At 36.0% G+C, this 17,204-nt stretch overlaps 1 protein-coding gene across 3 annotated transcripts in view; it reads left to right on the top strand.

Annotated features, from left to right (window-relative positions):
• ELP4 (elongator acetyltransferase complex subunit 4) overlaps nucleotides 1-17,204 on the top strand; it is a 183,626-nt gene that overhangs the window by 64,197 nt on the left and 102,225 nt on the right. For all 3 annotated transcript variants that reach the window (XM_081099558.1, XM_081099559.1, XM_081099560.1), the window contains exons 8-9: nucleotides 9,338-9,446; nucleotides 12,311-12,417. In XM_081099558.1, coding sequence (XP_080955684.1) covers nucleotides 9,338-9,446; nucleotides 12,311-12,417 — 216 coding nt within the window. The remainder of the gene's footprint in view (nucleotides 1-9,337; nucleotides 9,447-12,310; nucleotides 12,418-17,204) is intronic.

Genomic DNA, 17,204 nt, shown 5'->3' with positions numbered 1-17,204 from the left:
ATCTTTGGTGTTACAAGCTATCTGAAAAACACCCGTGAGAAAATATAGGTTTATTTCTACTTATATACTTGGATTCGTACCTTCTCATAAAGAAAGATGGCTGTCTTCAAAACAGGATGACACTTCTTTGTGTTGAGACAAAACGTGCTTGTAACCAGTTATAATTAGAAGTTGTTTAAGTATCAGGTCATATATTATATCCTAATGTTATGTTGTAGCCCTTTGCTATTAATTACATTATTATTACTATATAAAGAGTCCCTGCTTCTTCAATAATGTTTTCGCACTCTATGTAGTTAATCTTTAATGTTGGGAGGACAGGGAAGAGATTAAATTAGCCTTATAACCTCTTTCTCTTCTAGGCTGATGATGGAAAATAAAAGCTCATAGCCACAAAATGTAACACTTAGAATTAATATTTAATTAGATTAGCAAATTGTACACTGTGGCTGAAAGCTTCCAGAGAGTTGTTAGTGCCACAATTGACCTACAGGTTTAGTAATAACTCACTTCTAGAAGCAAGTGCCAGTTCAGCATAGTAGAGCCACTGTAAGAAAGTCCTGAGAGATTAAAATCAGCAAACCAAATGGCAGGCAGGGATTCCTGGGATGGAGCCTTCTGGAAAGCTGGGAGCTGGAATCGCTTTTAAGCCAGGATTCAGATGAGAACAGTGGGTGAAAAAGCTGATCCCTCCTGTTCTGGGAGCTTCTGGTTGTAGTCCAAAATCTTACAACAGATTTTTACTAAATGTTTTTGCTGAAGCTATTAACTTACATTGGAAATCAAATATTGAATAATTTTTCTGTAAAATTTAACAAATGTTTGTGTAAACGTCAGTTCTTAATTTCTTACATATTAGTACATATTATCTGTAAACTCAGATCATTAAATTATCAGATAAGTTTGGCGCTGTACATCTATGCTGTTTTGCTGTGACATGCTGTTTCCTTGTTCCCTGTATAGTTGATTTATATGGTTCATTTCTATATTATTTCATTACGGGGCATTATGCAGAGCTAGAGAAAGAAATTCTGAAGTCTTTAGCCCAAGATTGTTTTTTTCTTCAAAAAAGTATGTATATTGAAAAATACAATTTGGTCTTTAATTTTGAAGGCCTTATATTATAAAAGCAATGCTACATTTGCTTATTTTTATGATGCAATTAAATTACAAGATAAATAATTGGACCTCCTGGTGAAACACTGGATCCTTATATTTCTGACAAGTTAATTTGGTGAAAAATAAAATACCATGAGTTTGAAAACGTGCAAACACAAAGCAGCCAACTGAATTAAGGAACACCTTACATAATTTATTGGTTATATCTTAAATAATTAAAGAAAAGCTTGTCGTTAGTTAAAAATTCAAGCAGGTGAGAGCCTTGCCAGCAGAGGGAGTAGTCCTGTCTTCCGTCAGGTTCCCATCATTTTCCCACCTGCCTCAGCTTTTTCCCAGCCAGTTTCCCATCTGGACCTGGCTCTGTCAGCCTGTTCCTGATGACAGGCTATAATTTTATACTCAATATGGGATTATTCTAAGCTGATTTTAAACTTTACTATCTTTAACCTACCACTGCATCACGAACATCAGCTGGATGCTCTGTTTGATATTTGGATATCCGCAATTGTTTTTCTGGGCAGGGTATGTGTGAGCTTTTGGACATGAATAGCATTTTAAAGATTTCAAGAGAAAAGTAGTAAGCAACAAATTTCTGATTTAGGAAGTTACACCATAAAACATTTTGAAGCCAAAAATACAGACAAATTTCTGTATGAATAATTTCTATAATATGAAACTAGAATATGTATAGTTATGAAAATGCCTAAAGTTAATTTAAAATATCATACTTTATTCTGTTTAGCCTATTCATTGCAGTATTTTGTTCACTCCATTTTATAAGAGTTTTCAGAATGTAAGGTTGTACAGATGTTTTATAGAATTAAAGTTACAAAGAAAACTGATATAAATAAATGTTGCATATAGTGTTTGAGGCCAGTGTAAATGTAAATAATGTTTCTGAAAGTGTTCTTTTTAAAATGCTTGTTTTAAAGAGCCAGCATTTTCATACCAAATTTACAATTCCAAGTATTTGATCAGATAAGAGACACAAAACAACTTGGCTCCATTGCTTAATCCTAGCAAAATTTGGCAGCTTACTCAGCAATTTCTTTTGCCCTTGAGGTTAAGTATATTTACCATTAGTTCCTTTGTAGATATCTTTTAAGCATTAGAAAATGGAATCAAAATGTGTTTGTTTTGTGATTTCGCTACATGACTGTCAGCTTACCAAAGTTTCTTTATATTTTAAAACTAACTGTGTATGACTTGAGTAAAGTTCAGTGTTAAATGTAGAAAGATTTAATTTAATACCTCCCTTAAGGTATTAATATTATTAATATTATAAATATGTACTACTATAATTTTATTTGATACAAGTATATTCTTTCTTAAACTCAAAATATTTGAACAGCATTATTTTCCCACTATCCAATTTTTTAAATAAAATAAAAATCTAATTTACAGAAATAAGTGATAACTCTGAGCAAGAAAGGGGAAGATTTATAAAAAATTACAAACAATAAAAGTAATTTTGTTATGTCATAGTCTCTATTTCTATAGGATAAAGAACTTAGTAAGTATGGGGAAACCTCTAGATTTAAAAATCTCTAGATTTAAAAATCTCTAGATTTATCCTTTTATTCAAGATTATTTTTTTAATTACATGACAAAGCGTACGCTTTAGTCTGTGTTCCTATGCATATTATTTTTCAGAAAATGTTATAATTTGAGTTGTTGAGTACACACACACTCACATCATACCATGTAATAGGGTCAAACATTAAGCAACTTAAATATTTCTTTAACTTTTCAACGTTAACTTACTCATGCTTTTGTGTATGTATCCCAAATTGGATGTGTGTGCCATACTCAGTGGGGACTTTGCTCTTCATACTTTGTGTTTGCTGTCTTTCCTATTTGAGTAATCCAAGAACTTAACTCTTATTTAAGGCATTGCATAAATGCTTTATGTTATTTGGTTTATTCCTTTCAAGCTTCTTGATAATTAAGTGATTGGTTAATTAATTTTTTCCCAGGAAGTATATTTGTTTCGTTATGCACTAAATCTTTTATATTATTGAGATAATTAGGTCAAAGAAAGTTTAAAGTATGGGGTATTCTGATTGTTACTTGGCTGCTCTAAATAGATATCTAAACTCTTTCTATTAAAAAATAGAGGGAGTTTATATGGCAGTAGTTGAATTTTTATCTCTTCACAAAGTTCATGGTGTGGGCTTAATGAGTTTTTAATTGAAAGGGAGCATTAAATTAATCTTCCTTCATTTAAAATCCATTTAGTGAATTTGGTGTGTCCTGGTAAAAGTGGTTACCATTCTATAAAAGCAAACAGGAGGCATACTATGAAACCAAAACAGGAACAATCAAAACAAAATCTCAAGTTTTTGTGAAATTGGACTTGAAAGTAGACAACTGGACAATCTGATTTGCCTTTTTATTTGTAATAGCATTGACATAATTTAAACTTAAATAATTAAGAAATTACACTGCAACAGAACATTTTAAGAGCCTTTTATGTAACATAATACAATGCTATTTGAGTCTGCCAGCAAACTCTTAAAACTCCTGGACACTGGCTCTCTTCTCTCCTGGCTTTCCTCCTAGTCATGTCTTGGCTACTATCCAGAGCTGACAACTTTCACCTAGGAGCGAAGGGAGATTTGTCTAATATAAGAAGGATTTTTGAGCCATCCTAGACTTTCACATCCAGATGGGCAAGGAGGAGAGATGGCAGTGTCATTGTACATGCCTGGGTGATGTCATTATGCCATGCACTCAGTATAATCATTAATTTACTCATACTAGTGAGTCCCAAATGTCCTTATTCAAATGTTCTTTATTGGGAATTGTAAAGTAACAAGTTCAACATTTTTAAAAGTTACATTCAAATGTATGCCTAAGTAATTGATGAACATACCTTTGCTTCTCCATTTTCAACTACATATACTGTAGGCCAAAGAGGTGTATGTTGCTAATCACATAAAAACTCCTAGAATCTGTTAGGATGAGAATGTGGAAGTTCTAGTGTCAAGGCCTCTGCTCAGATCCTTGTGCTAAAGCTTTCTGAGCATTGCAGGTTATATTATGACAATTTATTGTCCACAGTGTATTCATCCTAAAATACATTATAATTTGTATTTTAAGGACTTTTTTGCAATCATTAATTTTAGATTCTTTCAAGCAAATTCACCTACCTTTTATCTAAAAAAGCATTTAGTATTAATATTGTAATTTGAAAGACCTTTTGACAACAGTGGTTTTAAGGTATAATTACATCAGTAGACCATACTCTTTATGAATGTTGGAGGTACAGAAGTAATCTGTAACGCAATCTTAACTTTTTAAAACATATGTATACGTTTACATACCCAAATATCTTTCATACTTTTACAGATAATTGGAAGGTTATATAGCTTTAATTACAATAAAGTCGGGCTTTTTGATGTTATGTAATTTCCAGTGTTTTTGATTCTATAGACATTTTTCAGATATCTTTACAACTTTCACAATCTTTCCACATCACATAAACTACTATGCAGAAAGGAGTAAGGTCATTGTTAAATATAAATTATTTTCTGTTAATAGTATGATTAAAAGCTTATTCTTGTGCAAATACTTCATGAAAGCTTTAAAAATAGAATTTAGTTTATAAGTTAATAACTATGATATAAACTTAGGGAACTTTATATATATATAACCAATGAAATATATATTATGAAATTTTGAGATTTGAAATCTAGGCTATATACATCTTTTACATTTGGAATTCTTTAGTTTTCCTCTGCAAAGTGGAAATTAATTTTTTATGTCCCACAAACTACCTTAAAAAGACCTATAAAATTGATAAATATTACAGAGTTTTAAATAGGTTACTAATAAATTTTAAGGTTAAATTAAGGAAGAAACCCCTCTTTGAAATAAACAAATGTCAGGTTGACCATGTAAATACACAGGATACTACTAGAATGGAAGATGAATCCCACCCTTAAGCCCCATAGTTTCTATTATTCATATAATTGAGAAAGCCCTAGATTTTATATCAATGAAATCCTAAATATTTGAGTTCTAACAAAAACTGGCTTTTATTTTAGATTCAGATATTTAGATACAAAGGCTTAGTCTTCTATTTATAAATAAAAGGAAATCTGACCTTTTTGATTAAGAAATTTTGTCAGTAGCCTTTTTAAGTGCTTGTTCATCAGAGGGTCCATGAGAAGAGCACTCGTCCCAGTGGAGTTTATCCTAAAAATGAAATGATAAGAGCCTGCTGGTTGTTATCTAAGATTCTTCTTAATGGGAGAGCCACATGGTTATTCCTCATCTCTCACTCATTCTCACCCTCCACAACCAACCCAGCCACACCCCACCCCCACCCCAACATTGTTCAGTACTCAGTACAATGAATCATTTTCAAGTTGACTCATTGTGAACTGTCTCCCAGCTGTTGGAATGTCTGGCAGACATTTCTGTTTGGGTGAAGAATAACTGGCTGAAACCCAACCTGGATGGGTTTGATTTAATGGTCTTTGGCTAAAGAAATATTGAGAGGAGCATGTTCTGAAGGTCCTGTTATTCCTGGAGTAAGACCATCCCGTGTGACACAGAATTGAAAATAAGGAATCAATCTGATTATTTTCTCACCATTGAGTGAAAAATTGCTTTAGGAAAAACAGGCATTTCCAAATTTTGTTTTTTTCTATACTTGGTGCTCATTTGATTGAAAGTATTAAAGGCAATGAAGAATAACTATTTTCACTTCCTTTTAAGGACACTAATTCATAGGCTGAAATATCCTTTATATAGCACACATTTCTACCTATGGGGGAGTTTCAAGTACAACCCTAGATGTGAGTTAAACAGTCATCCTATCTAATAAAAGAGAAACATGGTAATTAGCGTACGACCGCTACCCTTCCCATTGGCTAATCAGGGCGATATGCAAATTAACTGCCAGCCAAGGTGGCGGCCGGCAGCCAGGCAGCTTGAAACTAACATGAGGCTTGCTTGCTTCAGTGACAGAGGGAGCCAAGCTTCCCCGCCTGCCTTGCAGGCCTCTCAGCTGCACTCTAAGCAACATTGTAACAAATATAGAAGCTAAACAAAACCCCGGGCTTCAGCCAGCAGGAACGCAACATTGTTTCAAATACAGAAGGTAAACAAAGGCCAGAAACCTGCTTTCAGCAGCAGAGGTCTCAGAGCTGGAGCCGACCCTCAGAGCTAAAGCTGGCCCAGAATAAAAAAAAAAAAAAAGGAAAAAAGGACAGGTTGGGAGCTTCAGTCACTAGCCAGCCTGAAAACGGCCCTCAGCCCCTCACCCAGGCTGGCCAAGAACCCCAGTGGGGACCCCAACCCTAATGGGTGTGTGACCAGATGCAAACAGCCATCATCCCCTCACCCAGGCTGGCCAGACACCCCACTGGGGACCCCCACCCTGAAGGATGTGTGACCAGCTGCAAACAACCATCATCCCCTCATCCAGGCTGGCCAGGCACCCCAGTGGGGACCCCCACCCTGATCCAGGACACCTTTCAGGGCAAACCAGCCGGCCCCCACCTATGCACCAGGCTTCTATCTTATATAGTAAAAGGGTAATATGCCTCCCAGCACCGGGATCAGCAGAGCTGCGAGGCCTCCCAGCACCGGGATCAGCGTGACAGGGGCCAGCGACCAAACCCCCTGATCGCCCTGCGGCTCTGTGTGTGACAGGGGGCAGGGCCACAATCTCCCTATCCACCCTGCTCTGTTCGTGACGGGGGAGCTCCCCAACCCCCTGATTGCCCTGCGGCTCTGTGTGTGACAGGGTGAGGCGCCCCAACCCCCCCCCACAATCGGCCCTGCCCTGAGTATGACAGTGGCGGTGCCCCAACTCCCTGATCTGCCCTGCTCTGTGTGTGATGGGGGGTGGTGCCCCAACTCCCCTATCGGCCCTGCTCTGTGAGTGACAGGGGGGAGCTCCTCAACCCCCTGATTGGCCCTGCTCTGTGCGTGACAGGGGGGAGCTCCCCAAGCCCCTGATGGGCCCTGCTCTGTGCGTGACAGGGGGGAGCTCCCCAAGCCCCTGATGGGCCCTGCTCTGTGCGTGATAGGGGGCAGCGCCCCAACCCCTGATCGTCCCTGCTCTGTGCATGACAGGGGGTGGCGCCACAACCTCCCTATTGACCCTGCTTTGAGTGTGACGGGGGCGGTGACCCAACCCCCCAATCGGCCCTACCCTGAGTGTGACTGAGGGTGGCATTGCAACCTCCCAATCCGCCCTGCTCTGTGCATGATAGGGGGCGGCGCCCCAACTCCCCAATCGGCCCTGCTCTGAGCCCAACCAGGGGCTGCACCTAGGGATTGGGCCTGCCCTCTGCCACCTGGGAGCAGGCCTAAGCCAGCAGGTCGTTATCTCCCGAGTGGTCCCAGACTGCGAGAGGGCACAGGCCGGGCTGAGGGACCCTCTCTTCCGCCCGAGTGCACAAATTTTTGTGCACCAGGCCTCTAGTCCTATATAATGAAAAAGTAATATGCAAATAGACCAAACAGCAGAACAACCGAACAACCAATCAAAGCATAATATGCTAATGCTGCTCAACTGCTCGCTATGATGTGCACTGACCACCAGGGGCAGATGCTCCAACTGGTAGGTTAGCTTGCTGCTGGGGTCCAGCCAGTCAGGACTGAGCAAGATGGGCCAGACATGTCCTGGAACCCTCCTGCAGTCCCTCCCTGGCCTGATCGTGCACCAGTGGGGTCCCTCAGCCTGGCCTGTGCCCTCTTGCAATCTGGGACCCCTCAGGGGATGTTAGAGAGCCGGTTTCAGCCTGATCCTGCAGGCCACTCCCCTTGGGAGAGCACCAGACGCAGGGCACATGGCTAGTGAGCACTGCTGTGGCAGCACGAGCCTCCCAATCAGGGACTGATTGGGTGCGAGCCCGCGGCAGGCACAGTGGGGCCGGAATGAGCAGGAGCAGCAGGTAGGAGCTGCAGGTGGCTTTGGACTGCGGGTTTCAGCCCAATTCCTGTAGGCCACCCAAAGGGACCCCACCAGTGCAAGAATTCATGCACTGGGCCTCTAGTTTCAACATGTTTAGTGACAGGGGCTACTATGTACTTTCTGCTGAGTCTGGTAACATCGACTAGCCCTCTTTTATTTTTCTTTCTTATACCATCTTCATAAGAGGACTTAAGAAGCAGAGGAATACCAATAAGCTCTGTAGTCAATCACATTTTCAGAAAGTGAACATCTTTGACTATATTTGGACTTTTCTCTAATAGGGGACATGGCCTCTGACTAATAAATGTTCTTGACTGTTTTTACATTTCTCCTCCTTTTTATAAAGGTTAGTTTTAAACTGGTGGGCATTACCAGTGTATAAAGTGGAAGTTTCCAAATGATAAAATTTTACAAACAATACTTTTTTTAAACTTATAGAGCTCTTCATAACAATTTTTTTTCTAGGATGTTAAAGCTTATACAACAGTTTTCTGACCTACCAGCCTGTCAAATTAAAAGAAATGAGGGCGTTCCATCAAATAAAATTATTCAAGAAAATCTATAAGATATTTGATGATTATATTGTAAAGCCATGAAATTCTGGGTATTTTAGAACTTTTGCTACTTAAAATATAACTTTTTAAGGATGTATTGTTCAATAATACTTTTGGTTCATATCAAAGTGTGTTGGAAAGGGAAGGGTAGGCTACTAGTCTGGTGCTAGTTGCGTACCATCTTTTCTTTGCCTTTATCACTATACCAGAGCCAAATAGCAGCATCTGGAAAGAGAAAACAGAGAACTCCAGAGCTAGCCATGCTGCAGCCTTTTAGCTGGATCCTTCCCTGTTTCTAATATGAGAGGTGACCTCAGCTGGTTCCGGACTGGGATCTGGTCCCATTTGACAAATGACAGTAGGGCCTTATACATTTACTATACTGTCTACTGCTCTTGAATCCTGATGTCCGTCACATTTTCCAATGGCCAATGCCTAATGTAATTTGAAAAATAATAGTATATGAACATAAAGATATCCTTGCCTCTTAAAATAAGAGAAAAATAATTGATTTATATTTTCTACCAAAACTAAAGTATGTCCCCCCTCAGTGCTTTGATTTAAAATAGAATATTTACATCTATTCATGGAATTTTCAATTAAGGACATACTTTCATCCAGTTTTTGTTGTTAGTCTGTCTCCTCTACAATTTGTCATTGAGATGGCTTAATGGTACTGTATACAGGTTATTTTTTTTTAACATGAGATTTCTGTTTGCTTGTTTTTCAGAATAAAGCAATTATTGCTCGTATTACAAACTTGTCAGATACAGTCATTCATCTGGAGTCGTTTATTGGTTCTAACAGAGAAACCAACCCATTATATAAAGATTATCATGGTAAGCAGCACCTTCATGATGAGAATAGCATGTCCTGGTTCCTCCTAAGGTACCTGGAAGCATCTTGTCCAGTCATAATACCTACTGTTCAGTGGCATGAATTCTATTTTGTAATATATCTCTTAAATGTTTTCTATTCCTGGCCAGTCTTCCTTGGCACCTTGTCACCAAAGGATATTAAGACTACAGACAATGGTAACTGTTTGAAAGGAGTCACACCCAGTGCTAAGGCATGGCGCAGCCAGATGTGCATTGTTGTCCGATGGCTTGAACTTGCTGTGAAGTCAGTCATACTTATTAGCCATGTTTGAAATAAGTATATTAATTGTAATAATAGCAGCTTTGTCTAAGGGTTCATACTTTACAGAGCTTAGCTATATAATAAATAAATAATAAAATTTGCACTGCACTATGTTTTAAAAGTCCTAGTCAGTCACATTTTCAGAAAGTAGGCATCTGTGAGTATATTTGGACTGTTCTCTATCTACTCATTTTGTTGTTAGTTTGAGTTATGAACAAATTTTAAAATATCACCATCCTAGTATATGCACAGGTCAATTAATTAGACTTTTTAACTTACGTGTTTTTAAGCTTTTAATAATATTTTAGTCATTTGGTTGATTTAGGGATTTTTGTTAAAGGTTCTTACATAGAACTTTTGCAATAGGAAAGATTTAGTAATTATGCATATCTTAGCTCTAAACTGAATATGGAGTGTGATGAATAATAGATTTTTACCTATTTACTTTTCTGAATAAATGTTAATTATTGCTGTTACTGTTGTGGAACTGCTATACTTACATGGAAACCTCTAGTCTGATGCCTGAATAGCTTATTTGAAGTTTGCTGCAAGATTGTGCAAGGTTGTGATTGCAGGACTATGGCAAGCCCAGTCTACAAATAAAAGGTTACATGATGATTGCCACTGCTTTGAAGAGTCAGCATACAACCTTTAAAAAATAAAATAACACCATCAGGTGTGTGTTGTTTTTAAGCCTATAAAATATAAGCTGTGAACAAAAACTACATAAAATAATTTGCCTCATGATCATTTACTTGCTTAAGTGTGTCTCTGATATATGCCCAGACCCTATGTAGAATTCATGTAATACAGTATTGTCATTATGATAGGAAGAGAGCTATTAAGATTAAACTCTTTTTTATTGAGCTGTAATTGATATGTAACATTTTAGTAGCTTTAGATATACAACATGATGATTTTATATATGTATATATTGAGAAATAAGTACCACAATAAGTTTAGTTAACATTCATCACCACACATAGTTCCATTTTTTTTTTCTTGTGATGAAAACTTTTAAGATCTACTCTCTTAGCAACTTTCAAATAAACAATACAGCACTGTCGACCATAGTCACCATGCGGTACATCATATCCCCAGGTATAACTTATTGTATAATTGGACATACTATTTTTTTAATTTATTATATTTCTATTTTCATTTAAAACAACCCAAGCTGAAGAGTAAACTTAGTAAAATTATATTTTATATTCTAAAAAAACAATTTGATTAAAACATTTCAGGGGTTGAAAGACTATGACTTTTTGTGCTGAAATGATTCCTCACAAATTAATGGGTGAATCCTATGACCAGTAAAGTTTCTATTAATAAGAAGGGCCTCAGGAATCATTCCTTCATTCTGTAAGGCTTCCTGATTTAATAGTTAACTAAACAAGCACATGCAAGTTTAAAATGAAAAATGTGCAAATCAAAGTATGGTGTGCTTATTTCTAATATATTTTACTAAATAGTTCTGCATGAGATATTTTTAATTTCTATCTAAACTGTATTTTTAATAATACCTTTTAAATTAACAAAAAATAAATTGGATAGTTTAGTGAATTATATTTGAAAGGGACGTTTCTAAAGTTAAACACCTAGAGATTTACCGTTTTAAGTTAAAACTAATACATACCTTACTAAACATTCAAACACACACAAAATTCTATATTAGAGAAGCAGTTCTATAACTAAGATTTATCTACTTAGTTCAAATCTGGACTTGCCTTCTTGCCCCATGTTTAGGGATCAATGTCTTTGGGATAGTAATTTCTAAATATGGGCTGAGTCAGGCAGAGATATGCACTGAAGAATCTTCCACATCTTCATCTGTGGCAAACGACCCCTAGGTTAGTCAGGAACTGTATTAAGCTGCACAAAAGCCATCCAGTGCCCTTGTCAGAAAAAATTAGTGAGTGTTTCTACTGACAAGAGGCCAAAGCTCACGGTTTACCTAGCACTGGTACAAAGCTTATAGCAGCTCCAGGAAGGTCTAGCATGCCCCAGAAATGAGTGTCTTGGGATGGCTTAGGGGTTAATGTTTGATCCTAGAATGTGCTCTAAAATGTCGTTTTCTTCAGTGGTTTGTAGCAGTCATTAATAAGGTACAAAATGGAATGCATTTCATGAGTGTTTCCCTGGTTATGGGTAACCCATAAGCCTTGTTTTGCTGGCTGCTTAGTGGTGCATTTAATAAAATAAAGATCACCCAGTGGTGCCGTGGGCAGCATGCAAGGGGATAGCCATATTTGCTTACTGTAAATACAAGAGAAAATCACACACAAACCGGCTATAGTTTTGACAAGTAGTAAGATCCCTCTTTGCATCTGTACTTCTGTACCAAAGTGCAATTAGTTTTCCTTGCACAAGGATTTCTGTTTATCTTATTCTGCTTGATTACTTGAGTATAATCACACCATTTGCTTCATTGCTCCTGGTAGTAAGCTCCAGTTTTAAAAGGGAAGGATGCTTGTGTGTAAATTTACAGGATTCTGCTGTACCATTCTCATTTATGCATCCAATGACTGCATTTTAATTTTTCTCCTTTTTTCCTTTCCACAAGGTTTGATTCACATACGTCAGATTCCTCGGCTTAATAACTTGATGTGTGATGTGTCAGATGTCAAAGACTTAGCTTTTAAATTGAAAAGAAAGCTATTCATCATTGAGGTAAGAGAATTTTTATATTTCAACTTACAGTTTTGAGGTAAATCATATATATATATATATATACACAATGAAATTCTTAGATGGTTCATGTTAATTTTTTTTCTATGCTAAACATTTTTAAATTCTTTTGGTGCAATAAAATAATTTTTTAGACTATCTTATTTTTTTTATTTTAATGGCACATTATTAGAGTATAGCAAAAATGATTTTGTTTTAAATATACATTTAAAGTAAGCTCCAAATGTACATGAATATGACGTGCATATTTTCAAGGCTTTCAAAGGCATATTTAATTAAATGTTCATGAGCTGTGCTTATTTGTATGTGGAATGTGAGTGCTACCCACAGTTGTACCTGGTTAAGAAAAGAGGATCCTATCTACCTTCTAAAAGCTGATTTTTTATTAGTAGCGGAGTCACCTTTCTGCTTTCTGTGTTGAATAAAACAAAGTACTCACTCTAATTTACACCGCTATCTTTAAGTAAATTTTCCACAAAACTGAAACTTTTTGTGGGACCTCTCTGCAAGTCATAGTGACAGAAAGTGGTGGTAGTACAAAAGATTTATTTCAACTTAATCTTGCTAAAGAGCAAATGAATATAGCACTATTAAGCAATTAGGGTTGATGTATTTATTAACGAAATAAATGCTCAGAGAGAGATGGCTTTTGGGTGATGTGATAGTTATCAGTATAGTCGGTGCCATTTTTTTAACAAAGACATAAAACAGCCAAGCAGCCTTGACAAACCATTTTGTTTAATCTCTTTTCAAATGAAAAGCTCTTAAGCAGGCCACTTGTCTTAACTGCTTGAAACCATAAAAAGAGAGAATTGCCACCAATAAATTAGCATATTTTTAACTTCATCACCAAATGATGGTCAATGTGGCTTGGCACTGCTTTGGTGTTTGGGACTTCACCCTGAAGTGACCACTTTGGCCCTTTTTTGACCCTCTGCCCTCTTTAGCTGGCCACTTGATAAGGTAACTTAATGGTTCTCTCTCTTTTTCTCTGTCCCCTCACATTTGCAAGTAGCACTAACCTATAAATCATTGTAAGGGCCCTATCCAGTGACAAATTAATGTGCCCTCCTCCTAATTAATGGTCATCAATGTCCTTAATTATCTAATCCTATTGAGAGCAGTTAATAGTTAATCAGGCAGCCCGTTCTTCAAGCAGGTCATCTCTGCAGGAGCGTTAGAAGTTTCTCATCTGGGGATACTCCTTTAAAAGCCACATAAAGCCAAAAGAACTGGAGTGCAGAAATGCTGATTCTTGAGCTAATTTGCTTTAGTTCTCCAAAAAAAAAAAAAAAAAAAAAAAAAACCATTGAAAGGAAATCCAACACTGTAATTGTTCAAGCATTGTTTTAGTTTTTCTGATAGAATATTGAGAAATTTACCATAATGTGAAATTGTAGTTGCTGATGTCACAAACAGAGCATGCCGTACCATTTTCTTTTAAGATGAATTAATATTTTCAATAAAAGACATGTGTGTGTGTTTTCCCATGTGACACCTTTCTCTTCAGATGAGTATTCTGACAACCAGGTCTAAGGTATCATGTCTATCACCATAAAAATTAAGGAAGAAGATTCCTTGATGATAAAAAAAAATTACACATAGAGAAAAAGTAGCACAGTAGTAGAGTCATGTTCACTCGCTCTCTCTTTCTCTTTCTCTCTCTTTCTCACACACACACACAGACACAGACACACACACACACAGTATTATTTTGGCGATGAGAGGGTAGACATAAAGTACTTACATAATGTCAAGTGAGACCTCTCCCCTAAATAACTTTAGGTTCTAATAGTGACTACATTTTACCATTGAAGCTGATGGAAGGTCATTTATTAACCACATGGGTTTCTTTCTGTTCTATTTCCTTTCTTCCCTTCTTACTAGTCTAAAACTAAAAGAACCATTATAATTGGTGACCCTGTAGTTTAGAAGCAATATTTGAAAACAAAACTATGTTGGGGTTTTTTTTATTAATATTTAATACAGTAAATCACATCCTTTATTTTTTTTGCTTATAACCTAATTAATAAGTGTTTGTGTGTGTAAGTATATATATAAATGTACATATATATTTATGTACATGAACTTATTCTACATAAGTTACGTAGGCCATGAAATTCACTTTGGTGGTTAGAAAAATATGAAGAATTAAACAAACCTAATAAAAGTACAAATAGGTATAGTTATAGTTGTATAAAATCATGTGATTGGTGTAAAATTAAATGCTTAAATATAGCATTGTACATTATAAAATGCACACCCAATTAGATAGCAATTCCTTGGTGATATATTCTAGACACTGTTGAAACAAGAGGACTTTTTTTATTGGAGGGGAAAAATACCTACCAGGTGGCAATGTTTTAATATGTACAACAAATAAAAGTTTTTTTAAGAAATTGCCCTGGCATTTTTAAAAAATAAAATGTACACTCCACTAGTCTATAAAATCTGAGATAATAATATACCAGGCATTGAATCTGCATCTTACTCTTAGAAGGGAAAGGTAGTTTATCAAGTAAAGCAGAAATAACGTTTTTTATTCCATACAGGTAGATTTGTTACATGTTGGAATTTACTGATAATCACAAGGTCTAAAAAGTCAGCATGACCAGAAGTAAGGGTGCAAAGAAACAGGCAGACACTCTCATCTGTATTTTTAGGATACTTTTTCTTTGATTTATTACATCATTGCCCTTTTATGTATTAAAAAACGGATTTTTTTTTTTACTAATGCCATCATTGGCCTTAAACAAGTAGAGCAACTTTAACTAGTAGTCTGCAGTTCCTTTGAGTGATTTGGAGATAGCAACAGAATATTTTTTCCTTCTTGGAATATGTATTGGTATTGTCCAGATTCAGGTGAAAGCAATTATGTGATCATAGTAAATTTTTACTAATACCTAACATTCATCAACTATGAATTCCTATAAATTAACCCCTCTAAAAAAATCGTAGCAAAATCCTTTCTAGTAAAGACAGTGAAATCCTGGCATATATTCTGGATAAGCAAAAGAGAAAGTTTAAAGTTGGCTCAATAAAAGAAGTTAAAAGAAGTAGCTTCTAATTCTCCAAAAATTGATAATTCTTATAAACTGTACATGGTATGCCAAAATTAAGATCAGAGTTATATACTTAGTAGGTATAAAATATTTGCTGAAATACATGTAATATAAATTATGGAGTTTAAAAATATTTCAAATAATACAGCTTTAGGTATTACATAAACTCCAACTGGCCAAGTGAGCTATAAACACTGCCTCCTCATTCTCTGTAAAGTTCTGTAAGATGCATAACTTTGGAACACAGCTTCCAAGCTGAAATAACTACTTACACTTGTATTTTTCAACTTGTGTAATTTTTGTTTCTTTAATTTTGGGGTTATCATTAACCAGTTTTTTCTTTATACTAGTGATTATAATATAATTTCAGTAAACAAGTAAAATTTCATAAAATTTGAAATGCAGCAGCATTAATTTGATGACATGATAGGAGCAGCATTTTACTTGGATTTAGTAGTGTTTTACTATTTTTATGTTGTATTGTTCAGGTTGATCATATCTTAATATTTTCTAGTAATTGATTTTCTAATATAAATGATAATAATGTATTATTACATTGGTTACAACCTCTATCAACGCTTGGGTAGTGTGACAGTTTTCCAGATCTAAGATTCAGTGTTTTTAAGTTCAAGTCAGAAAGTATGGTTACTGAGTTAAGCTGATATATACAAAAAATGTACACTGTTCTCTGCAAATTTTCAATATAAGGATAAATAATACTTATGTAAGCTTAAATTGGTCCAAAAATAGTAATTATCATAAACATTGTATCTATGTGGGTCTTGTATACTAAATGAATATTGATAATTCAGTAAATCACAAATATTGGTTGATATTTCAATTCCCAGATATACTACAGTTGAGAAAATCAGTAGATATCTCTGGATGAAATCATTTGTCAAAAATAGATCCAAATTAATATTCTTTAACAATGGAAATGCTATTTTCTAGGTGTTTACATTTAACCTATTCATTATATTACCATTCCCATATTTGTACTTTAATTCCCAAGTGACATAGACATACAATAATGTCACATAGGTTTCACAGAATCTCCAGGAGTTGGTTTAATACTATGCTCGATAAATTTCACACGTTGTAGCTAGCCTATCAAAATTGCATACCACCTTAAGGGGAACCCAGTTTTGAGACTCGTCTAATCCTATTTCTTCCCACTTTGGAATCTTAATTAGAAGAGATAAGGGAGAAAAAAACATTATTTAACTAAATTATTGTCTTGAATCTGTAGCAAAAGGTATAATCCGCAATTGGGCCAATTAGTGAACCCCATAGTTAGCTATGCTGCAGCGAACAATTTGATTAGATCTGACACCATCCTAGTTCCCACTGTTGTTTTGCCAGGTATGATGGTCAGACTTCAAAGAGCTTGAGGCATCAGCAGGGCAAGGTTTGGAGGCCAGCTTAGGTCCGGTTGTTAATCTGTCTGCTAAAACCACAGTGGCTCTCACACAAAACAAGCTTACACGACACAATCATGCGGTATTAAAGTTAGGGTTGAGTCATGCCAATTTGTCTTTGATTTTTTGATGATTGACCAAAGATAGCTACATGACTAGACACATGCTAAAAGTATCCTGATTAGGTAAGTTCCCAAAATATATGAAGTTTTTTTTCTTTAACTTCCTATATAAATGTTGTGAAAGCTTATTCCCTTTGTTCAAACTTATAAAGTAATGGTACTGTATC

The sequence above is a fragment of the Myotis nattereri genome, assembly GCF_964212035.1.
Source record: "Myotis nattereri genome assembly, chromosome: 9".
Lineage (NCBI taxonomy): Eukaryota > Metazoa > Chordata > Mammalia > Chiroptera > Vespertilionidae > Myotis > Myotis nattereri.
This window is presented reverse-complemented; position numbering and strand designations above follow the sequence as displayed.